The 25,199-nt window shown below is 44.3% G+C and overlaps 1 protein-coding gene across 1 annotated transcript in view; it reads right to left on the reverse strand.

Moving 5' to 3' along the window:
• Positions 1-1,795: 1,795 nt before the first annotated feature.
• The window catches only part of paplna (papilin a, proteoglycan-like sulfated glycoprotein), a 37,033-nt gene continuing 13,629 nt past the window's right edge, over positions 1,796-25,199 (reverse strand). Inside the window, exons 7-28 of the mRNA XM_083633622.1 lie at positions 22,993-23,116; positions 22,279-22,359; positions 21,864-22,036; positions 20,467-20,590; positions 19,416-19,542; positions 19,101-19,166; positions 16,095-16,299; positions 13,717-13,914; positions 13,459-13,609; positions 13,204-13,287; positions 11,281-11,695; positions 10,995-11,079; positions 10,400-10,532; positions 9,073-9,550; positions 7,256-7,420; positions 6,931-7,058; positions 6,446-6,503; positions 6,165-6,311; positions 5,919-6,046; positions 5,255-5,363; positions 3,798-3,973; positions 1,796-2,849 (exon numbers count right to left, since the gene is read on the reverse strand). Coding sequence (XP_083489748.1) covers positions 2,689-2,849; positions 3,798-3,973; positions 5,255-5,363; positions 5,919-6,046; positions 6,165-6,311; positions 6,446-6,503; positions 6,931-7,058; positions 7,256-7,420; positions 9,073-9,550; positions 10,400-10,532; positions 10,995-11,079; positions 11,281-11,695; positions 13,204-13,287; positions 13,459-13,609; positions 13,717-13,914; positions 16,095-16,299; positions 19,101-19,166; positions 19,416-19,542; positions 20,467-20,590; positions 21,864-22,036; positions 22,279-22,359; positions 22,993-23,116 — 3,516 coding nt within the window. The 3' untranslated portion in view covers positions 1,796-2,688. The remainder of the gene's footprint in view (positions 2,850-3,797; positions 3,974-5,254; positions 5,364-5,918; positions 6,047-6,164; positions 6,312-6,445; positions 6,504-6,930; positions 7,059-7,255; positions 7,421-9,072; positions 9,551-10,399; positions 10,533-10,994; positions 11,080-11,280; positions 11,696-13,203; positions 13,288-13,458; positions 13,610-13,716; positions 13,915-16,094; positions 16,300-19,100; positions 19,167-19,415; positions 19,543-20,466; positions 20,591-21,863; positions 22,037-22,278; positions 22,360-22,992; positions 23,117-25,199) is intronic.

The following is a 25,199-nucleotide window of genomic DNA, read 5'->3' on the forward strand; positions in this document are numbered from 1 at the left end:
GGTTAGGTTAATATCAGGGTAAGAAAAAGTCTACAATGGAAATAACCAATCACTCCTAATGCCTAAACCTTTGCATGTGAAATTTTTTGCCATTGCCTTGTGGTCACTTGTAGTATTATAGCTATATTTTTTATATTCTTTGGCCAAATTAATTTAAAAACTACATTTATTTTGAATGTGTTAATGTGCTGCGTGCCATATCTGGTTTTATTTGGGGGCGGGGGGACTTCATTATAAAGTAACTTTGAAGTCATGAAAATCGACTATTTTCTTAGCACCCCTTTTCTTAGCACATATTGGTCTAGCCTCCCCCGAGCCCCCCCTTAGAAAAAATCCTGGAGCCGTGCCTGTTCCTTTCATTTTATTGCCCAAAATTTTAGTTTGTAGTTTGAGTACCGGTAGTTAAACTACACAAAAATGACCAAAACGTAGTTTGCAAAATATAGATCAACTACATGTAGTTCACTACTCCACAACACTGCCAGTGAAACAGCCATAAACAGATCGGAAACCAGATTGAACATCAGACAGAATATTATAAGTATCCAAGTAGTTATTCAGTTGCTTGTTTACAAGTTTTTCCAACACCTTTGACACACAAGGCAGTATAGAGATGGGCCTATAACAATTAGGATCAGTCTGATCTCCTCCCTTGAAAAGGGGACGCACTAAAGCTACTTTCCATGCGAGTGGAATTTCTGCTGTGTGGAGGGACAGGTTAAACAGACCTGCAAAGGGAGCTGTGATGATGGAGGCCGCTATCTTAAAGAAGAAATGCACGACGTGGAGGCGAAGAACCACCCGACCCTCTGTTTACCTAGCAACACCTGGGAAACCGACTAATACCTGGAACAATCATTACCATCCTGTCAGCTTCTCATGCAATGGAAAAGTTGTTCATTGTTCGACACAAGTAACACAAATTCGCCGGCGACCGAAGCCCCTCATAACCCCTTTTGGCTTATGTTTAAGCCAAAAGGCTTGCATCATACCCCTGATTGTGGATATAGTCTTTTCATGTGAATAACATTTTGGTGAAGCAAGATTTAGCTATTTTTCAAGAAAAGACTAAGCTAATAACCATAACACCACTAATTGACAAAAATCTCTAAATAAATATACAGTATTTACTCTAATGAGAAAAGGAACAATTATTGATGGTTAAAACTGAATAGTGACACCACAACAGTCTAATCCTAATGCTAATTTAAATGTGATATTCCTCCTATATATATATATATATATATATATATATATATATATATATATATATATATATATATATATATATATATATATATTTAGAGTCGCCCCCTCAGATTTTTGGCTTGCATGACACCCCTGAATATAAAGATGTTACATTATGGCTACATGGAAAATGATTGGTAGATTTGAATCTTCACTGTTGTTGACATGTAAGAATGGAATGAACGTAGGGATGTAAAGTAATGTAGGAGATGTGAGAGATTCATTTTCAATAGCAGGTTAAAACCTGCATTTAAGCAACCAGACACAAAGAGGAAAGTGTAACAACATGGTCGCTGGTGTTGTACGACCCGTTGTGGTGAAAATCGGAATGACATGTTGTGTATAGGGTTCAAATAATTCAAGCCACGACAGGATTTATCAAAATATTGTTCTTATTATCAAATAATTACAAAAAATACAAAGTGAAAATAAAAAGTAAAGTTCTGAGGTAGGAGCTCATCGCCTATCCCACAGAATCATCTACAAGTAAGTACAATCTTGTATCAGTGAATTGTCATTTTATACATGCAAAAAGAGTAGTGGTTCAAACAGTACAGCAGATGGAGTCATTTCACAGGGGATAGATACATTGCATTTACACATTCAATTATTTCGTGACCACAAAGACAAATAAACATGATTCTCTTGAAAACAGAGAATCCATTGGCAAAGTTTTACCTTTGCTTTGTCTCATTCTTCAACCGACATAATAACTTTATGGTATCTAAGTTTTGAGGCACCCAGATTATGCTCCCAAATTCAGTGTATATGCAGCAGTGTACAGTCTCCCTGAACAAAGCATAAACTGTAGAATGAGTCTTATTTCTTAGCTGCAACTGCACCTCAGTGTTGTAGTCAAGTCACTATATCGTGAGTCTGAGTCGAGTCTCGAGGTCCCAATGTTCGAGTCCAAGTCAGAGTGACCAAAGAAGAGTCCTGAGTCCGAGTCCAGAGTTACTGAACATGAGCGTGAATCCACAAGTAGCCTATGTGGATGGCCCTTGCACGAAATTGAATAATGTCTCTGTATTAATATAGCTATCACTATCTTATCCCAAATTATTAGGGCATATTACAAAAAAGTAATAAAAACAACGAACAGTCTTTAATTAACAAGTCCAAGTCCTCGTCTCCAACTTCTGAGTCCGAATGTGTGAATGTTCGATTCCAAGTCAAAGTCCGAGTTATCAGTGCTCAAGTCCAAGTCGAGTCACGAGTCCTGAAAATGACTCCATAGTCCAGGACTTGAGTCCGAGTCTTAACACTGCTGCACCTAAACAATATGTCCCTTTTTAATGCATTCTTGGGTTTTGTTATTACACACCCTGGTCAGAGCTGGGTGTTTTGAGTACTTTTTGGAGTTCAGGCAGATTACATTTTCAGGTTCTAAATAATAGCTCTCTTCCTCTTCCTCTTGAATCTTAAATCCCCTCAGTGGCTCTAGCCCAGCTTGCCCAGCCTGTCCTTCCTCTGAGAGTGCCTGGTACAGCTGGCACAACAGAAGCTGGAGTAGTACGAGTTGGAGCAAAGTCGGGCGTAAACGATCAGCTCGCAGTTGGCGAGCTCAGGCTGGTCCACGCATTCTGGAGGCACATCATCTCCTACATCACACAGAGCCAAGGAATTTCACAAGACAGAGTTGGAGTTTGATTGCATTTTGTTTGTTTATTTATTTATTTATTTTCATAAGAAATCAATCATCTGGAGATGACTGTATCAAGGTTGAATGAGTGGTAAATGAGTTGCACAACTTTTGATGATACTCTGTCTCTTGGACCCAAATCTGAGAATATTTTCATTGTCAGATATGATTTTGACCAGAATACCATGACTATGTGTATTGAAAGTAGAGCGATAACAGTGAAACTACCATGAAAATAGTCATTCTTCTACATTCTCTAATTGTGTTAATCCTAGAATGCAAAGTGTGTGTGTGTGTGTGTGTGTGTGTGTGTGTGTGTGTGTGTGTGTGTGTGTGTGTGTGTGTGTGTGTGTGTGTGTGTGTGTGTGTGTGTGTGTGTGTGTGTTTGTGCGTGCGTGCGTGCATGCGTGCGTGCCATTTTACGTGCAATCGGGCAGAATCTTTCAGGAAGTGTAAAAGAGAACCCCTGCGGGTGACCTAACGAAGCCAGATCTTTTATTGGGTAATTGGGGCTGATTAATTACCTAATGATGTGATGCTACTCTAACAATGATGACATCATCTGGTGCCATCATCACTGATGACATCATTGAGTGCTCGAGTGACATCACTGGTGGCATCACCAATTCCATACATAAGATATCAGTGATTTATGATGAATTTGAGTGTGTCCCGAAGGCTTTGGAGACCACTGTGTTCCAGACCAGGGGGTCTAACTCCCATGGGTCCACTAGTTTCTTGTAAATGAAATAGGCCTAAGAGTGAAATTTAACATTAGTTTGCTGGGGACTCCCTGGAACTTCCTCAAGGACCCCTGGTGGTCCCCGGACCCCACATTGAGAACCACTGATAGATAATAAAAACATCACATTAGAGCTAGCAGTGTAAATGCAGGCAGACACCTCACCTTTCTGTGTGTCTTTAGTGACCCTGACCTCAGCCGTGGCGCTGACAGAGTAGATGCCTGTGTATGCGTTACAAGTGTAGGTGCCTTCATCTGACGGCTGCACATTGTTCAGGATCAGACTGCCATCAGACGACATCAGGATGCTCTGCCCGTCTGCACGCACCGGTACACCGTTCCTGCAAGAAAGGATGGGAAGATGTTAGCCAGTTACGGTTCCTTAGCTTTGTATACTACTGCTGTTGTTGTTGTTGTTGGGTGGAAGATCGTTAAAATACGTCTTTCTGGATAGAGCTTCTTTCATGGGCGGATTTAATGGTAACAAAAATGCTCACCATTGTAAATCTCCATGTCACGTCACTGTCTGGCTGAATATGATCATAAATGTATATCCGCTTTGACAAGCATCACAGGTATCTCTTTGCTAAAGCTGTGACATGGGAGGCCTTGCTGAAGCCGCCCCCTCCCTCTGGAATGCCCTCCCCAGTCACATCTGACAGGCCAAAACTCATTGTATTTCATATGTCATCTTTAAAAAAAAGCATTCATAACCCACCTTTTCACTGTTGATTTGGACCTATAATCTTTTTCTCTCTCTCTCATCTATTTCAATATTTTCTCACTTTATTAAAGTTGTTTTATCCCGTGTTTGTAAAGTGTCTTTGAGCACAGTCAAAAGCAACAGTGAACAGTGAAGCACTATATAATATAAATGTACATTACATTAACATAAATGTAGTGTACATCATTACATTACTAAACATAATAATGAGTATTAATGTTCTGTAATTCTACTCATATTCTAATATTTCTTATATTTCCATTCTTATACTTATTGAACAATAATTACTCTCTGATTACTCTATCATTATTATTATCAGTAGTAGCAGCCTAGTATACATTTTATCTTTTTTCCTCCTTTTTATGATTCAGAGACTAGTTTTTGTAACTATTGTACAATAATAATTCCTCTAAATCTGGTTTCAAACGACATAAAAAAAAAACGCCGGTGACCAAAGGTTGCCGGCAAAGCCCCCCCCCCTCCCCCCTTGCAGCCCTGTCTGGTCAACCCCCCCCCCCCCCCCCCCTCCCCCCCCAGTATAACAGTCAAAATCCACCCATGCTTCTTTTATTGATGTCCATGAATTTCTGAAATAATCATCATCATCATCATCATCAAGAAAGTGAAGCACTGTTTGGTTATTTGTATCATATCTGCAGTTGCTGTTTGGATAAATCAGGTAAGATCAACCTCATTCAAAGAAAATAAGCCTTGTAAATGGTTATATTGTAAAGTCCAAGGCACTCTGCTAATAATAGGACATGGTAAGATCAAGACCATTGCATTGGGACAACTATGGTCTTCATCAGGGTCATGTCATTAAGTGGGACAATTCTTTTTAGGGTTGTGCATCATTTTAGCATCAGTCTACTGCAGCTTGTGAAAAGGAATGTACTACCTGGACCAGCCCACATTGACGTTGTCTCCAGACACCACACAGGGCAACAGGGCCGTGCTGCCTTCAGAAACCTGGATGTTGTTGGGAGCTGTGGTGATCTTCAGGTCCGCTGGACAACAAGAGCAGGTGAAGATCATATGAAACACGCATTCTGGTCAATGCTTGCCCCTCCAGGGGAGCACGGGAAGAACATGCAAACTCCACACAGAAAGGCCCTTTATGATGACCCCAAATGGGCCATAGGCACTGAGGACATGGGAATGAGGACACACCCTCAGCGCACAGCTTCCCAGGCAGGAATCCAACCCAGGACCTTCTTGCTGTGAGGTGACAGCGCTACCACTACGCCAAGGTGCTCCTCGATGCTTTTACCCAAATTGTATTTTTGTGGATGTTCTCAGGGGGAATTGAACCCGTACTATAGCCCATGTCTGATATTCAGCTATGCAGAAGGAGATGATAAAACATACAAATCAGTGATGCAAAGTAGAATCAAATTAAACCTGCATTAAAATGAGCATTAGGTAATTTAATACCATTATCGGCCTCTACTGGTGACCAGTAGATATTGCAACAACATTGATAGAACTTACCTCCTCCTACCCAAGTATCTGGCACATAAGATGCTGTTGCTGACGATGATGAAGATACTGACAAAGCTCACCTTGCACTCTGAGCTGCAGCTGCCTCTGCTCCAGCTGGTGGTGAGTGGAGGCGGTGCAGGTGTAGACGCCAGAGTCTTCAGACTTCAGCTGGTCAATGGACAGGGTGCCATCTGAGTGCTGAGTCAATCTGCAACACAGCAAACAGTCAGGACCCCTATTCACACAAGCTGTAGAGAAATTCATTTTGGAAACAATATACTTTGGTCAGGGGAAGGTTGTGGTCAGGAATGAGAATGTAAATGGACCTGGAGTCGGTGAGCACCTGTCCATTTCTTGTCCACTGGATGTGGACAGATGGAAGCGCAGAGCCAGGCACAATCTGACAGGGGAGCCTGGCAGTTTGTCCCGCCCGCATCTCCAGAAGAGACGAGCCTGAGCGCTCAATGCTGAACCTGAGACATGATACAGGGACACACGTTATGTGTCTCTGTGTGGAGGGTTTATGCACGTCTCATTTATCAGGCTTTAACCCATGTCCTCCGCTTCATGAGACAAGACAAGAGCATGGGAAGGAAGCTGTTCGTACCTGGGGGATGGACCATCTCCAGGCAGTGGTGCGGTTGGGGTGAGCGGATATTGTCCCTCTGTCTCCACACACACACACACACACACACACACACACACACACACACACAATTATTAGGTAGACACAGGGTGAGCGCTGCTTTTAGAAGTTAACAATAAAGAAGCATGTCTAACTCATCTTTATCTGCATCAATAACAATACAATTAATTTAGATATCTATATCCAAAAAGCACACTCATCTTTAATTGCATAAATCACGTAAACAAATCCAGTAAAGTCACAAGAATCTTTCAACAGGGGGTCCATACTGCAGTTACAGATTAGGCATTTTAAAGGCTGAGTGGGCCATTAACTTCTTCTTCTTAAAGTGTAGAGTGAATATAGTTAGTTAATATAATATAATATAATATAATATAATATAATATAGTATAATATAGTTTGTTAATTAGTCAATAAATACATTTAAAACAGATGCACTGCATTACCTGAGATAGATAGGTAAATGTAGCGGTGGTCTCTCTCATGTTCACGAGTAGCCACACACAGGAACCAACCAGAGTCTGACTTGGTGAGAGGACCAACCAGCAGAGCACCCCCGGGCTGATGGTGATGCCTGGAAAGAACACGGATAAAAGGGTTGAGAAGAATTGAGGGTTAGATTGCTCCTGCATTCAAACTAAGCAGCAATAATCATTCATAGAGTTCAGAGTAAAATCAGAAGTAGTTTTCTCAATCTCTGACACAGTAAGCCCATATAAAGCCATTGAAGTTGAACTGGACCATGCACGGATGTGTTTGTGCTCCACTGACCTGTGAGTGGAGAGAGGCACGCCGTCTCTGTGCCACTCCACTGTGACGGTGGAGGAGGGAGGCGGGCTGACTCTGCAGGGAAGCACCACTGTTTGTCCCACCAGAGCCTCCACTGTGGACGGGTCTGTCTTATCAATGGTCACTCCTCCCAGACCCAGGGTCAAACTGAAGGAGAGGAGGGTGGAGGGAGGGGGGGAGGGAGGGAGGGAGAAAAAGGAAGGAAGGAAGAGAGAGCGAGAGGAGGGAGTGGAAGAAAGGATGAAAGAAAGAAAGAAAGAAAGAAAGAAAGAAAGAAAGAAAGAAAGAAGAAAGAAAGAAAAAATGACAGAAAGAAAGAAAGAAAGAAAGAAAGGAAGAAAGAAAGAAAGAAAGAAAGAAAGGACAGAAAGAAAGAAAGAAAGAAAGAAAGAAAGAAAGAAAGAAAGAAAGAAAGAAAGAAAGAAAGAAAGAAAGAAAGAAAGAAAAAAGGACAGAAAGAAAGAAAGAAAGAAAGAAAGAGAAAGTCACTTTATGCTCTACTGTTGGAACTATTACCCATCACCAAAGCAAGCATAAAGATTGGCCAGAGCCTGGCTGCAGCAGTCTGAGAGAGAAGAGACACACACCCAGCTTCGGCACCCACATGGCCCATGCAACACGAATAAAGAAGTGACAAACAATACAACCCACAACCAGAAAGTGACAAGTTCTGACATTAAAAGTCTACCAATGTTCGAGACCAAAAGACCCAGAGTAAAATAAAACGTATTTAACACTGGCTGTAAGAAGTTCCCATGTATGGAAGAGGATTGGGGCCACATGTGGGAAAAAATTAGTTCCGATATAAAATTTTGATTTCTGAGAATATCGAGTTCTGACTTTAAATTCAGAACTCAAATAAATGTTTCCACATATGGCCCAAATGTACCCAAGTAATCAGTGCATCAGTGATGAGGCCAATATTTAGGCAATTTATCCCAGAAATGTTCCCCAAAAAGTTGACCCAAGATCTACCAGCTTTAAGTATGAAAGCAAACCACATCTACACCAACCGAACAATCAAAGTATAAAAAGTGAGATGGAAGACAGACAGGGTTTAGTGACGACAGACAGACGAGGACGGATGGAGCATCACAGCAGATCCTTTATTAGTTCAGTCTGATGACATCAAAGGTGACAACGGAAGGCACAAACATGGTGGTTGACACGGTGAGGTAGCAGGCACAAACAAGCACAAGACTAACACAGCTGGAGGCAGATGTATAGAGGAGAGAGTGAAAAAAGTCCCAGAAGTTAGAACTGTCCGTTTAGGGTCGCTGTGAGGTCATCAACTTCTCCTGACGTTTGTCGAGTTTTAAGCAGGAAACAAAATGTAGCTGCTTAGGAGGGCAAGAGTGGCGTAGCAATAGTGTGGTGTTGTTTTTGTTTTATCAAATCAAGTATAAGGGGTTGTAAATTGCTACTGTATTGTACAATCTGATTTGCAAACTGAAAATGAATAAATATATTGTAAAAAAAAAAGTTTAAGCAAGGGTTTAGATTATAATAAGCATCACAACAATGATGTGAGTCTAAAATCTAGCATGTATGCATAGTGCATATTGCACAACATATATTCTGGGCGTGTGCGTGAATGCATACGATTTGTCTTCAGATGGTGTGAGTTTGAATATCCTTCAGTATACTGCCGCCCTTCTCAGGATGGGGGCAGAGTGGATGGGGGGCAGGCTCCTTCAGAGGGGCAGGAAGGCAGTAAACCAGATTGTGAGGCCGGTGGTGGTGGCAGGACTGGGGCAGGTTGGGGGGGCTTTGGGCTCCCCGGCTCCTCTGGGTCTTACCTCGCTGCTGGGCCAGTGTGCTGCGCGGCGGTGGCAGGGAGAGGCCGGCGGGAGCGCATGCCGAGCCGTGCCCGGTGAGCATGGGTGGCAGCGCTGCTGGCCTGTCTACCGGTGGGCGTAGACCCACCCTGGACGGTGAAAACCCTCCCCATGTCACGTTCCCGGCCAGCCGTTGACCCTCCGGAGGTGGATCCACCTGTTCTGGACCCTCCAGATGTGGCTCTTCCGGGCCCTCCAGAGCCTCTGGTCGCCCCCCCAGTGGGAGAAACGGGCCCTGGGGCCTGCTGGATGGGAGCGGAGGCTGCGGCCGGGCAGGCCCTCTGGCACTCTTCTCGGGTCATGAAGTTGTTGCTGTTACCGTGGCAACCTCCGAACCAGAAGTGCACGCACTTGGCGGTGATGACGTTGTAGTGGTAGCGCGCCGTCCAGCCCGCGCAGGAGCCAGCCGCACGAGGCAGGGAGCAGAACGAGCGATCAACTGCAGCAAAGGAACAGAACAGACAACCTTACAATATGCAATCTCCACATTTCATATCAGCAATATCATCATAAACCTAGTCTCAACTCTTTCTATCTTTTATTCACCCAATAGAGGTTTGCCTCACAGTTATCGAGGAACAAGAAAATAAACTACTCATTCATTTTCCTATCCACACTTTGACCAGCTGGTCCAGAGACCTGAACCAATAACCTTGCAGTCAAAAGCCCACTTCCTCTTCAAGCCCAAATGAAAATAAAATTGGTTCTATAGTTTGATTTCCCAGATCAGCTGGAAAATACACAATACTCACTCAAAGAAATCAATTTCTCAATTTCATATGTTGGAATGTGTTTCTGATAATCAACAGATAGATGAAGTCTGTTTATGAGCAATTGAGATGCTTACAGTCTACTAGTGGTTGGTTGAAGACATGCTACTTGTCTGTTGAGACAAACCAAATGTTGCAGCGATTCAACAGTGGACTATCAAAATAAAGTATTACTGAATATTGTTTTCCTCTACTTGAAGGAATATTGTCGACGTGCCTGTGAGCAAGACCCCCAACTGGATATTCTCAGCAGCCAATAGTAGAAGGCTGTGGTTGTACTTAGCAGCTCTCACATGTCACTTTGTGAAACTATATGACCATAAAGTAAAATAAAACTGCTATAACAGAACGTTCAGCCTCCACAAACCTTTAAAAAGTGAGAGAATTGTAAACCAGAAGCTAACAAAAGTCCAACTGTCCTGTCTATCATGTTATTATATCTTTATCTCTCTATATATAAAATGTTTCCGTGCTGTTGCACCGCTGCTTTACGTAATTGCTGCCTCTTGGTCTCTTACTGTGGTTGGGGGGGTCGGGGCAGCCCTCTCCGCTGGGTCCTCCTGCGGGTGTGGTGCGGTCGTAACAGCACCCATAGGTGGTGGTGCGGCACTGAACCGCATTCTCAGTGGGAAGAGAAGCAAGAGGAACAATCTGAGGTGACTTTGGGAGAAACGGAAAGACAAGTAGGAATCAGTGGCTTAGAAAGACACCACATTCACCAAGTTCGAAAAAACATTTTGGTGACCACAACGAATTGAGAATGAAAATTTAATATGAAAGTTCGCTCGTTGTCTCGTCCTATGTCTATGCATCTGTCCCTAATGGCAAAATGTGGAAAAAATTCAATAGCATCACATTATTGACCTGACATACTTCTCTTAATCTATTATCCGAAGCGGAGGGGCCAGTGCCTATAGAGTGGCACATCTTTTTTTGCGATCAAATTAGTCTTTTATTGAAGATGTAGCATACAATAATAAGATGTTTGGTCTGTAATAATACATTTTCACCACTGTCTCTCATAGCCAGAGTCAAATGATGAAGCATTTGTCCCTCTACCTTGTGATGTCAAACCAATATATAACTCCATAAGGATCCCATGTGTTTGCTTACAGTGGGTGTGGGGGCCACATACTCCCGACAGCCCTCCTTGTTGGGGCCCTGTGCAGCCGTCACACCATCTTGGCAGCAGCCATAGCTGTCACACAGGAGAGACGGCAGCACATACAAACAATATAAAACAGTTTGTACCAAAAATAAAATACAAACTCAACCTGCTCATTATTGTGTTCGCCCTGTGGCCACTTAGTCGTAAAACGGACGCCTATACAAAGACGTCAACTCTAAAACAGACCCCATATTTTTAGCCTCAGTATAATGAGGGGTTGTAGCTGGGTACCTGGTCTGTATGCAGGAGGGCTGGGCGGGGGTGGGAGCCGGAGCGGGGGCCCGGGGGCAGCCTTGGCCCCTGGGGCCCTCGGCGGTGGAGCGTCCATCAGGGCAGCAGCCATAATGGGACTGGCTGCAGTGGAGGGCAGGAGCGGAAGCGGGGGCCCGGGGGCAGCCTTGGCCCCTGGGGCCCTCGGCGGTGGAGCGTCCATCAGGGCAGCAGCCATAATGGGACTGGCTGCAGTGGAGGGCAGGAGCGGGAGCGGGGGCCCGGGGGCAGCCTTGACCCCGGGGGCCCTGGGCGGTGGAGCGTCCATCAGGGCAGCAGCCATAATGGGACTGGCTGCAGTGGAGGGCAGGGGCGTTGCTGTGAGGGTCCAGGACGGTGTTGCTCTGGCTCTGGTCTACCGTGTCCGGCCTGCGGACTGAGGACAAGCCAAGCAGGTAGAAGTCACACAGTGTACAGGGCACACCAGACCCCATAGTTCAGGGTGTTTCATACAGTGGTGGAAAAATGTCAGTAAAAGTAAAAGTATCAATACCATAATGGAAAAATACAGTACATCAAAAGTTTACTTAAGTGTAGAATGGTCCCTTTCAGAGTGTTAAATAGTTTATGCACTTAACTGGAAGATGTATTTTATGTTGCAGGTCTAACTGCTCCCTGTGCTGTTGTGGAATTTAAACTCTCAACAATGCACAATATTTTATGAGCTTATCATATGTTTTGCATGTAAAACCTTGTTCTGTAAAGTAACTAGTAAATAAATTAGATAAATGTAGTGAAATAAAAAGTACAATATTTCCCTCTGAAATGTAGTGGAGTAAAAGTATAAAGTCTCACAAAATATGGAAATACTCAAGTAAAGTGCCAGCACTCAAGTAAGTACACAAATTAAATGCACCTCATATTTGACAAACTCTACTACCAAACTATCTGATTAGGTCAAGATGAAGCAGAGAGCACTGGGAAAGAAATGAGAGTGAGGACACAGCAACATTTATCAGTATTAAACAAACTCGCAAGCAGATATAGGAGCAGAAAGACGCGCGAGACCTCAATAAAACATTACATTCCTGGGCAGGGGGCAGCGCGGTGCGGGAGAGCGCCAAAACATGGCACAGCCCAGGCCAGCGCTCACACACTTCAGTGCTTCACAAATATTTTAATCAGGCCGACAATGCCCACAGTCCCCTGAAAACATGTCAATCAGGCCTGGAGAATTAGTGCTGGGACAGGGGCTGGGGGAGGATGGGGTGAGGAGAGTGGGGGGGGTGGGTCTGCCTGGGACAATGTGACAGGAGTTATATCAGCAGAGGGGAGGGGTGCAGGGGGGCTAAAGTGTATTACGGCTGAGGGGGCACTTCCGCTTGGTTGCACTGAGGCCAATGCGGACTGGAGGAGCCGGGGATTGAACCACGGACCTTCTGATTGCTGGACGATATGCTCTACTTCCTGAGCCACAGCCGTCCCCTGTTCCATTTTTGCATTTGGATTGTTTAGGTTCACACTGTACTGTACAATACAAGCAAACCAGAGCTTGTAAATAAAAGTCACATGGACTCACATGTAGCTTGTTTATTAGACAGTTTTGGTAACCTGTTATCCCACCAGGAGATCTTGGCAGTAGAGGGAATCAAATCAAAATTCCAATTCATGTAACACGGGAAGAAATATAAATGCTAATTTGCTGTGCTAGGCTTTCCAAGCATGAATAAGTGTTGGCAGATGTCAACATCTGTCTCCTTATACCCATAAAAGCTTGTTTTGGAGCGTTTCCTGTAGTAGTTGGTTTGGATTATGTTAGGGTATCCTCTTCCATACGAACTGCAGTTCGCTCGGAAGAGGATACCTGCATTTCCATGGCGTTTCTGTTTGGTTGGAATGACAGATTCTAGGAGCAGAAAGTGGCATACTGAGCTGTAACCAAACCTGTTGTTGCATGGTCTGGCACGTAGGGCTGGAATCCAGTCTGTGTGTTGTCATATCCTCTTGGGTCCTGAACGCTTGGAACCACTGGACACAAAGCAGGAAACACACACAAAACAATGAGTTGGATTAGAGTATAGCATATAATGCAGAAAAAAAGTGCATTCATTCAATAAGACAACAATAAAGCAGGACAATATGTGCCAAAGGACCAAATGGGCCAATCTAGAAACCCAAACACAATGTTTATCGGCTCACCCTGTGGGCTGTAACAGGGCTGGGCATTGCAGCCTTCGACCGTGGAAGGTTTGGGGACGAGGCTGCACTGGCCCGCAGGGTACAGGTTCCTCTGTGCATCAGAGCAGATCACCTGGCGTTCACGCAGGCCCACGCCACAGCTCTTAGAGCACTGGATAGGGATGGAGAGAGCTGATCAACTCTCAATAGTCGAGCAAATTTTAAGGCCTGTCTGCTGTGCCAGATAAGACAGTTGATAAGTCTTCCTGTATCACTCACCAGCTCCCACTCTCCAACATGCCAGCTGATGAGCTGCTGCTGGCTGGTGTGCTCCTGCTGGCAGACGGTCATCTCACAGGGTCGGATGGAGGTTGGGCGGGTGAGCGCGCTGCAGAACGTTTCCTCCAGCTTCATGCCTCCTGAACCTATACAGGTCACGGCTCTGGTCTGTTCCCCCGAGCCACAGGTCACTGAGCACTGTGGACACCATGCAACATACTATATTAGAACAAGTCCTGTTTTTGGACTTGCACACCTACCTTACTACAACAAGGACCACAATGGAAATAAGTTCTGTAACGTTTTTGTGTTATCCTTGATGTTCTTTTAATTGTGCATGTATTCTGGTGTTGCAACCATGGAAGTGTCCTTTTAATTTGAATTGTCAAACAAATAAACTAAACTAAATTTGTAATGCAGACTACAGCTGTTATGTAAGGGACAATGTACAGTGAGCTGGTCATTATGTAAGAGACAATGCACAGTGAGCTGGTCATTATGTAAGAGACAGTGTACAGTGAGCTGGTCATTATGTAAGGGACAATGTACAGTGAGCTGGTCATTATGTAAGGGACAATGTACAGTGAGCTGGTCATTATGTAAGGGACAATGTACAGTGAGCTGGTCATTATGCAAGAGACAATGTACAGTGAGCTGGTCATTATGTAAGGGACAATGTACAGTGAGCTGGTCATTATGTAAGGGACAATGTACAGTGAGCTGGTCATTATGTAAGGGATAATGTACAGTGAGCTGTCATTATGTAAGGGACAATGTACAGTGAGCTGGTCATTATGTAAGGGACGATGTACAGTGAGCTGGTCATTATGTAAGAGACAATGTACAGTGAGCTGGTCATTATGTAAGAGACAATGTACAGTGAGCTGTCATTATGTAGGAGACAATGTACAGTGAGCTGGTCATTATGTAAGAGACAATGTACAGTGAGCTGGTCATTATGTAAGAGACAATGTACAGAGAGCTGTCATTATGTAGGAGACAATGTACAGTGAGCTGGTCATTATGTAAGAGACAATGTACAGAGAGCTGGTCATTATGTAAGGGACAATGTACAGTGAGCTGGTCATTATGTAAGAGACAATGTACAGAGAGCTGGTCATTATGTAAGGGACAATGTACAGTGAGCTGGTCATTATGTAAGGGACAATGTACAGTGAGCTGGTCATTATGTAAGGGACAATGTACAGTGAGCTGGTCATTATGTAAGAGACAATGTACAGAGAGCTGGTCATTATGTAAGGGACAATGTACAGTGAGCTGGTCATTATGTAAGAGACAATGTACAGTGAGCTGGTCATTATGTAAGAGACAATGTACAGTGAGCTGGTCATTATGTAAGAGACAATGTACAGTGAGCTGGTCATTATGTAAGAGACAATGTACAGTGAGCTGGTCATTATTGGAAAATAACACCTGACCGGCTGATCAGATCCATGACGCGCAGCGGAGACCGCTGATCGGCGCTGAATGCCATAATTAACCAATCAGAATCGAGTATTCAACAATGCCATTAATAAATCACTGTATTATGGCACTGACCCTTAATCAGAATGTGAATAAAATGGCGAACCCTTACTGCTACAGAGTAAAATTAAATGTTTTTTTTGGAGACATTTTTGTTAGCAGATTCAATGACAGACCTCGTGATACAAGGATTCCTGTGTATGAGAGCCTTGGTTAAAGTTGTACTATCCTATGATAGGAATGTGAAGTCTCTGTTTGTGAGTGAGTGAGTGAGTGAGTGAGTGAGTGAGTGAGTGAGTGAGCGGAATTGTGTTCGGCCACAGCTATGCCATTTTAACTGCGATCGTGCTGAATCTTTCAGGAAATGTAAAGAGCACCCTGCGGGTGCCCTAACCCAGCCGGATTTTTGAAATAGGTAATTAGGGCTGACTAAATAGGCAAAATGGCTAATTAGTGGCCAAAATGAGTCAACACAGGTCCAGCACCATGGAGAGCTCCATTCGTTAGCTACTGATGAAAGAGACCTGAGTGGAGGAGCACAGGTGAGCAGAGTTGGAATCACTGGGGAGAGAGAGGAGAGGCTGCACGCCAACTCTGTGAGCGAGGCCTGACTAAATGACCAGTCACACAGTATGACATAATTTGAGTAAAGCGATTGAGCAACAATGTGTTGCGCAACAATGAGATAATTAATCTAGACCAGTGGTTCTGTAAGTGGGGTCCGGGGTCCTCCAGTGAGTTTCAGGGGGTCCCCAGCAAAAATAATTAATTTTCTAATTCCATCCATAAGTAACACAATGAATGTAAGACTATTTTGGTCATACACCTTCTGTAATAAAACATCTAAAAGCTAAACGCTTATCAGACAGGGGCCGTGGTCTAAATTGTGTCACCTCGCTCCATCGGGTCACTTGGTACTCGACACACTTTTGCATGTTGCAGGTTTGCAGAGAGGGTGGAGCCTCAGAGTAGGCGGCACAGACGGCGTCCTCCACCACCCGGGGCCCGGTGGCATCGTGAGAGACGCACTGCACGCTGCGCACCTGGGAGCCCCCGCCGCACGTCACAGAGCATGCGTTCCACTCCCCGGTCTTCCAGCTAGGCAAACCCACCACCAACAGAGAGGGAGGGAGGTGGGTGGGGTGAGGAGAGACAAGAAACAAAAGTCAAGAACGGTGAAGTGATGTGATGTGAAGACCTTCAATCAAAAATCTGAAAAATTACACCTCGTCTGACAAAATGATTGTTAAAAAGCGACACTGTTGACTTGAATACTCAGAAATCCTTTAACATGACACCAGCCAGATCTGACTGATGAATTTCATTTGGGCAGATAATGCAAATCTACGGTGTCTCAATGGACCCATTTCATAGCAACTGTTTTGAGGTGGTAAAAGCAGGAAGTAAAGCAGGTGTAACCAATACCATTAAGTTGTTAGGATACATTTTGGCGAGGGAAAAACATTTTCAAAGGGGTCCTCTTTTTCATGGCCTAATGTTGACAGGTGTGTGTGTGTGTGTGTGTGTGTGTGTGTGTGTGTGTGTGTGTGTGTGTGTGTGTGTGTGCGTGCGTGCGTGCGTGTGTGCGTGCGCGCACATGTGTGTATGTGTGTGTGTGTGTGTGTGTGTGTGTGTGTGTGCATGCGTGCGTGCGTGTGTGTTCATTTTGAACCAGTAACCTTATGTTGTTATTTAGCCTTTCTGATACTATTGCATATCAGCAAATTTTATTTTAGAAAAGAAATGCTGCTATCCGCAGTGGAAGTGGTCTCTGGCAAATTTGGTATAGTTGCACTTGGTCTGAAAAGTGTGGGAACCCCTGGAAAAGGACATGAACACACATTTGAGCTACTCTTCAAGAATAAGATCTGTCATTTGAATATGTGTTGTTATTTAATATACTGTACATTAATCACTGTTGAAAAGCAGCACTAATGTGTTTTATTCTAAATTAGGCACATAGAAATCCGTTTTTTCTCCTCCTCCTTTTAACAATTACTAGAAGCAGTAAGTATACATAGACTGGTAAGCAGGGCTAAAAACAACAAATAAGACTGGCATGCTCAGATTTTATCTCCTAAATCTCTGTCTCAAATATAACATACTGTACATACAACATGCATCCTGCGGTAAGTGAACCATCAAATGTTTCTAGTGAGGACTAATGAGGGTGCAGTTTGCTCTACAGAATGGTGGCTCAGTGGTAGAGCTGTCGCCTCACAGTCAGAAGGTCCTGAGTTCGATTCTCGCCTGGGACACTGTGGGCGCTGTGGTTGTGTTCCCCCCCATATCTTCAGTGCCTACTGCCCAGGGGCCGGTTGCACCAACTGGTCTTAACTATGCCTGGTCGTAACTCCTACGTCGGTCTTAGTTAAGACCATGGACTTACGCCTGTTGCACCAACACGGCTTATGTCTGGTCGTAGCAATGCGCGTCCATGTGAATTGCCAGGGAATGCACCCTGATTGGATGATGTTGCAAAAAATGTGCCTCGCGACCTGCTTGGAGCACTGTGCCACTACGCTCTCTCAGCCACTACTGTAAAACACTCTCCCTCCTCGCTCCGGGGGAAAAATGGCAGCGATTGAGCCAGAAAGACAGTCTGAATGAAATTGAATGTAACGTTCCCAATTCTATGTATTACATTCTAAAAAATTAACGGCAACATTTTGGAAGGCTAAGCCACACAACTAGCTCGTTGTAATCTAACGTCATGCTTTCAAAGACGGCGAACTGGCGGTGTTACGACGATGACGGTCAAAAAGGTCTCTGCGGATATCTCTGTTACAGGCAGGCTCTACGCCTCCTCCTGACCATGGTCGTAGTGAAAAGAAGGCTTAAGCCGTCTTGGTGCAACCGGTGTAGCTGTTAGGTCGTAAAGTTACGACCAACTTAGCTTAAGACCAGTGTAAGACCAGTTGGTGCAACCGGCCCCAGGTGGGGTATCTCGTCGTAAGGGCCTTTCTCTCTGTGTGGAGTTTGCATGTTCTCCCCGTGCTCCCCCAGGGGGTTCCTCCGTATATAACCCCCCCACCCCCACTAAAAACATGCAGAAGATCAGATCGTCATCGTCATCCGACCAGTGATGACAACATCCGAAGTTGGTCCCCGGGCGCTGTACGAGAAAGCGACCACTGCTCCTGGCCTGCCCCCCGGAGGAAAGGACATGCCTGGATGGGTTAAATGCAGAGGACACTTTTCACCGGCCACCGTCAGCATGAGTGTGTTGTGGCCGCATGCATGTATTGTGGTGTTCGTGTGACAATAAAAGACGGGCTTGTCCGTTACGAGAGTTTTTTTTTTTTTTTTTTTACAGGGACATCTCAGGTTTCTGAGCGGCAGCAGCATCAAAGAAAAGGACCAGGAAATACCACAGAGCCACTAACTGAAGTCCCAGCTATTTACTGCCAGACCTCTGCGCTTTGCATTTCGGATGTACACAATCCCTCCCGTCCCCCCCCACCACCCTGTGACCTTTGACCCAGCAACACTTCAACATTGACAACACACAAACTACATTAATGGACAGACAGACAGCTTTACTGGCTCCACTGCTTGCTAGAGCAGCCAGACAGCAGCCCAGCTCAGGGATCAGGACCAGGGGCCGTAGGTTGGGAGGTCGAGGGGTTTAGGGTTAGGGGAGGTCTTTGATGCAACTCGGGCCATCCCCCGGGGAGACACAGGGGCGTGTCTTAACACCTGTGTCTCCGCGTGTCCGAGACAAATGAGGAGCCGTTAAAGGGTTGAAAGGAGATCTCTGAGCTGGACAGTTGCCCTGCGCCTTTGTTCTCAACCCGGTGAGGAAGAACAGGCTTTGCACTAAACACAGACGCTGCTACTGCAACTGATACTACAACTGCTACTGCAACTCTGCTATGACTCCACAGACCCTGGGTTACCTGAAGATATAGGCTCTGGGCGTGTCTGAGGACTTCCACAACTGTGGCGGGTACAGGTACGCCATCCTTTCAGACATCATAACACACCAAGAACAGTGAGAACTGCTCCAAGTCCAACAAACATCTACCTTTCACACCAGCAAATATATCTGTCCAAGGCGAAAAGTTACAGAAAACTCACAATTTGATATACTGCAAAATTCTAGACTATTTCATCTTGAATCACATAAAATGGAAGATGAACTCAGTCTCCAGATGGTGTTGGGGAAACCCAGCTCATCATCACTTTATCAGTGATGTTTTGTCCTGGCTTACCTGCGGGTCTGTGGGCACTGATGGGGGTTGCATGTGCGGTTGCTTTGTGGCCTTGGCAGGGAGGCACACAGATAGTCAGGGTAAGCCTCGTTATCGATGGCACAGAAGACCAGGCGAGACTGGTAGCCTAATGAAAGAACAGGCCGAAAACTGAGTCATTAGGAAGCAGCCAGGATTACATACAGGATATGGAGTGATCAAAGTATTGTCTCATGTTAAAAGAATAATAAGGATTTAAACTAGAGCTAAAGGATTCCAATGGTGACTGGTGATGATATGTCTTCAGCAGTAGCGGAGCGTACACCGGGGCAGAGGGTGCGCCCGCCCCGGGCCCACGCCCGCATAAAAAAAAACAAAGAAAAAAATAAAACTTTTTTTTTTTTGCATGCCAGGCCAGGCCAGGCCAGGCCTGAGTGTGAGAGCAATTCAATCAATAGACAATAACATTGGTGTGTTTAAAATGAGATATTCCACTAAATATGGCTAAAACAGATTCAAACATGCAAAAAAGGCAATTTTTTCTTCGCCGCCGGCCTTAATTGAAAAAAATAAAATAAAAAAAATGGGGGGATGGGGGGGCCCCCTAAGAGCTTCGCCCCTCGTGGGCTGATAGGGTTGCTCCGCCCCTGGTCTTCAGGCATGTTTAAAGAATGTATAACTAAAAAAGTCCATACACTGGAGGCCCCAATCAGTGTTTTTTTTATTTGCAACGTTTCGATCCACCAGGATCTTTGTCAAGCAACAAACATCCTGCTGGATCGAAACATTGCAAATAAAAAACCACTGAATGAAGCCTCCAGTGTGCGGACTTCCCTGCTTTATCTATTCTATAGTGACTCTTTAGTCCAGCACTTGTACGTTTTCTCTAACCTGACTCCGCCAGATGGGGCGGTATTGAGTTCACAAATTCACGATGTAGGTTGTGAAACAAATGTGAAGCAACCTACATCCATCTGGCAGCGTCAGGTTACGTTTTCTCCTGGATGTGCACAATATTTGTTTTTTTCCCACGTTTAAAGAATCTAACATAAGACTGTTGTGCGACTCTGACCTGATCCACACTCCTTGCTGCAGGCGGACCAGGACCCATAGCTCCAATAGTAGCCCTCTCTGGAGCGGCCGTTGGGCAGGTAGTACTCAAACTCCACTCCCTGGTTTGGCTCCTGGCTGATCAGCTGGGAGGACAGATTCACATCCAAAGATCAAACTTAATTTATACTGGTTGAGATCGACTACACACATTTTTTTATTCAAGATTTAAGACAGACAGAAGACACTTTCTTTTATTTTATTCACATCGTTTTATTATTTTTATTTAATTTATCTTGGTGTGGTTCTTACTGAGGTGCTCTACTCAAGGTATGAATTGTAGTATTTCTGTAAAGGGGCTTACCCCTGTTCCATTTTGGATGAAGTATTTTTGAATGAAATATTCATCTACTAGGCGATTCCTATGCTCGCCCACTGCACGGCCTCGCCCGCCCTGCAGCTTGCCGAGCTGGCCCTGCAGCTCACATACGCAGCTCGGCCGCTACGTGGCCTCGCCCGCAGCTCAGCTGCTGCGTGGCCTCGCCTGCTCTATTGGCGTGTGCAAGGTATGTGTGTGTGTGTGTGTGTGTTGCTCACAAAATGTTATTGCCCTTAAGTTTACATGCGTGTGGGTGTGTGTGTGTGACATCATCAGTGTCTTATGACATCACTGACGACATCATCAGTGATGTCACAATGCACAATTGCTCAAGGGACATCACTTATGACATCATCAGTGATTTATCAGTGGGACAACAATTTAAACAGAGAGAGAACAGAGAGAGAACAGACATTGCCCATAGGATTCATATTTATTGTTAGATAGCACATGGCAAAAACAAACTCAAGCTAAATTTGAAGGCTCATAGCTAAATAAGAGCTATGGTGAAATTGTGCAATTCATTATCCGAATAGTCGATCATTCGTTTTTAATAATTGATAGATTAATCAACTATCAAAATAGCAATTAGTTGCAGAACCTGTCAGAAGTGTATCATAAATGCGAAACGCCTCAGCTTCCAGTGAGGGTTAGCCTACATCATGTCTGGACCTCATTCCCCCCCCCCCCTTCGTGTCCCTACCAATGTCAAAATCAAAGCTACCCCCTACATTTTCCCCAGACTGTAAAGTCCACCACCACTGAGGTACCCTTGAGCAAGGCCCCTAACCCCATCCACTCCAGTGGAGCTGCTCAGTGGCCAGCAGATCAGACTGTGGTTGTACTGGGCAGCTTCCAGGTGTGAATGTGTGTGTGAATGTGAACAGGGCGCTCCTGAAAAAGAGAGCATTACTCCGAGTGAGACTCCCCCTGGATAAATAAAGGTAAAAAAAAGAAAAGTATTTATAGCATAGAGATCATAAGACAGACTGTATAAAGACAGTCACTTGAGGACCAGTGCCGTCAGGCAGATGTCTTACCTCGATGGCCAGTGGCTCAGTGGTGGGGCCACGGCCGATGATGGTCTCAGGAGTGTTGTGGCCCTCGGCGCCTCGCTGGTAGTACAGCATGGTGCCAGCAACAGGGGTCGCCCGGGAAAACTCAATAACCCAGTGGCCGTTGAGGTAGTACTCTCCACGCAGGTTCTTGATAGCTGTGGCCATGGACATCATTCAGAGAGGGGCAGTGGTTTGTACAAACTCAAACACAGTTCAATCTCTGCTGCTCTCATCAATCATTTTCTCTTTATGGACATTTCTTCTGGTATTCGCTTTCTCTTTGTTTTGATAACATTCTGCACACATGGCTCTCTTTGTCTCTTGTAATGGAGAACTCAGTGGTAGATCCTCAGTATACATTAAATAAAACTCAAAGTCAAATTCTACCCAGACTCACCAAGATAGTTGCGTGTGGCAACCGTTTCTCTAATGCTGATGGTGGTGGCTCCGACAGGGATGATGAACATCTGGTTGTAGCCTGAGATGCAAATAATATAACTCTTTTAGCCATACAATAGTAAGCAACTACAAAAACTAAACTATCTGTCACATTTTGTAAGGGCTAGGTTACGGTGTAACTGTAAGTTACAGGATTTTCTTCCTATAATATTTCACATTGCAGCTATTGTGGTCCTACTGTAGGTAGCTCAGTGATTGAGCATGACTCGACACTGCCAGGACAATATTGAATATACTGTATATGCACATATGCTACTCTAAGGTGTTTTGGATAAATAAGTCAACTAAAGAATGTATGTTAAGTGTTTACACATTGCAAGAGAATAATACTAATGCAGAGAAGAGCTAATTCTGAGAAGTGATTGAACCTACAGTACTACTATGTTAGTACAACATGTTTCTTGCAGTAACTGGTGTTAAATCATCTTTGTAAAATGGAGATTCTACAGTTTTTTTCTCTTCAAGGCTGGACTGCAGATTTTTAGCAACATTAAACACAAATGTATAGATGATGGGGGCAAAAAACATCAACATCCCTGAGTTTTGTTCAGACCTTTCTAGGAGCACCGTGATCTAGGAGATTACGCTGACAAATTTGGTGATTAATTACTCACAAAAATCTGTTTATTAATTCTAGAGGAGTGCACCATACCGGTGGGCATGTCACGCAGGGAGAAGGTGTTCTTGACAAGGTGGCAGGACTGGCCGTTCCCCCCACACTGCAGGCAGGGGTCTTCCTGCTGAGGCGACTCCAACATGTTGTCACAGCCCAGACGCTGGGAGAGGGACAGGGATGGAAGGATTCCATAAGAAAAATGGCAGTAGGTACCAGGGCTAGACCAATATATCAGTTTTCCACCATGACAAGTATACAATTTGGGGGAAGACACTGAACATTTGAAATGTTTTGGCATGAAAATGGTCAAATGTAAAGATATTTAATATCAGCATCGATATCAGTTTCAGTCTTAAAAATATTAGTATTGATTTCAGAAACCCACATCAATCAAACCCTATACAGTAATAATATTGTATAATTGCTTATATAACATAAACATGTGATCCCATTACATTAAGAATATTTTTGGAGAGAGACTTTGGTAAAGTGAGACAAAAATAAAAGTTGACAATAAACAACACATAACAAGTAAGTGTTAAGTCAACATTTGCTGCATAAACTCTCCAAAAGGCAATAGTCCAGTAGCAGAGGCGCAGGTTCAGGGGGCAAACCCAAACCAAAAATCTGGTTTAACAAGGTGAGAATGGAAGGTTTGTGGAAATGGGATGTTTTGGGGAAAGTAGCAATCCAAAAACCAGGCGACAAAAACATGGCGTTGAATGCGGTTTTATGAAATAAAAGAGCACCAGGGTCAAATAACAATAACGTGAGAATAGAATGGACTACCACAAACTAGGTGATGAAAACATGATGTAAGAGGTTAAATAGAGGAGGTGTTTCATGACGAAGACGTTAATAGGTTGCTGCACTAATGACATGAGAACAGAATGTATTTGGTCAAAAGCTACGCTGAGAAGTGTTTGACATTACCGCAAAGTGAAACTCATCTCTCAACCTGCTGGTCAGCTGCATTGGCTGCGTCCACTCTGATTAACGCCATACTGAGATTTATACTCTGACTTTGTGTAGATGTGTTTTGAGCCTCTGAGACATTTTCTTGCTCTCATGTCATTCTAAAAAATAGAGAATATATTATGTCATAATATGGATTAAAACAGACAACACCACCAATATGCCCTGTAGCTAGCCTTCCAGCACCGTGGCCCCTGTACTACATCGCTGGCTTGCTGGGGGAAGCTAAGCAGGTCTGGCTGTGATCAGACTTTGGATGGGAGACCATGGTGCTTGAGGTGGTGTTGGAGGACCAGTAGGAGGTGCTCTTCCCTCTGGTTTCATGATGAATAATATCCCCATCAACAATGCCCTAGGGCAGAGACAGGGGCTCTGTCCTGTGAGTGAGCACCATCCTTCAGATGAGACGTTAAACTGTCTTGACTCTCTGTGGTCATTAAAGATCCCATCGGCACTTATTGCAAGAGCAGGGGTTTAACCCCCGGTGCTCTGGCTACATTCACACACAGTCCTTCCTTCCATTATGGCCACTTAATCATCCCTCGTTATCTAATTGGCACATTCAGTCCTCAAATATCCACTGTGATAGCTGATGTGAGCGTGCTGCCGTGCATCACCCAGGTAGGTGCAAGTTACACATCGGTATGTGAAGCACTTTGAGTCTTTAGCAAAGCACGATATAAATGCAATCAATTATCATCTATAATAGGTAGGCTACTGTATCTCTCAATATCTCTTTTGCAGTGGCCATTTCAAATGTACGTCACACTCAGGGAGGGAAAGTCTACCAAGACATTTATGATTTCTGATTCCCCATGGAAAAACACATTTGAAACTAACTTCTCTTCTAAATTCAAGCAGTTTGCTGTACTACAGCAAACTGCTACAGTGTAGGCTAATTGTTGTTTTCCAAAATTGCTAGCAAATTTGACGTGAACTCTTCTTGTGTGTTGAAGATGCTAATTTTGAGTAATGCTATTCCAAAGTGTTGTAAAGTGGTAATCCGCAACATTCTTGTGTGTTTTTGTTTTTATTTTGACATCATATTCATGCTAAGGCAAGCGGTCTGTGGTGTTTTCCAACTGTAATTCACAGAATTCACTTGTCAATCAAACAATGTGGAAGCTGTTTTATTTGTCTGTTCAGCCATGGTGGCTATCGCTGTTCATGCTAACTACCCAGTTCTTCTTCTGTTTATTCCAAACACTTTTAGAAACACTTTCATAACTGACTATTCACCGTATGTAGCCCCGCCCACTTGACGCATT

This window comes from Poromitra crassiceps (assembly GCF_964638095.1).
Source record: "Poromitra crassiceps genome assembly, chromosome: 3".
NCBI classification, from domain to species: Eukaryota; Metazoa; Chordata; class Actinopteri; order Beryciformes; family Melamphaidae; genus Poromitra; species Poromitra crassiceps.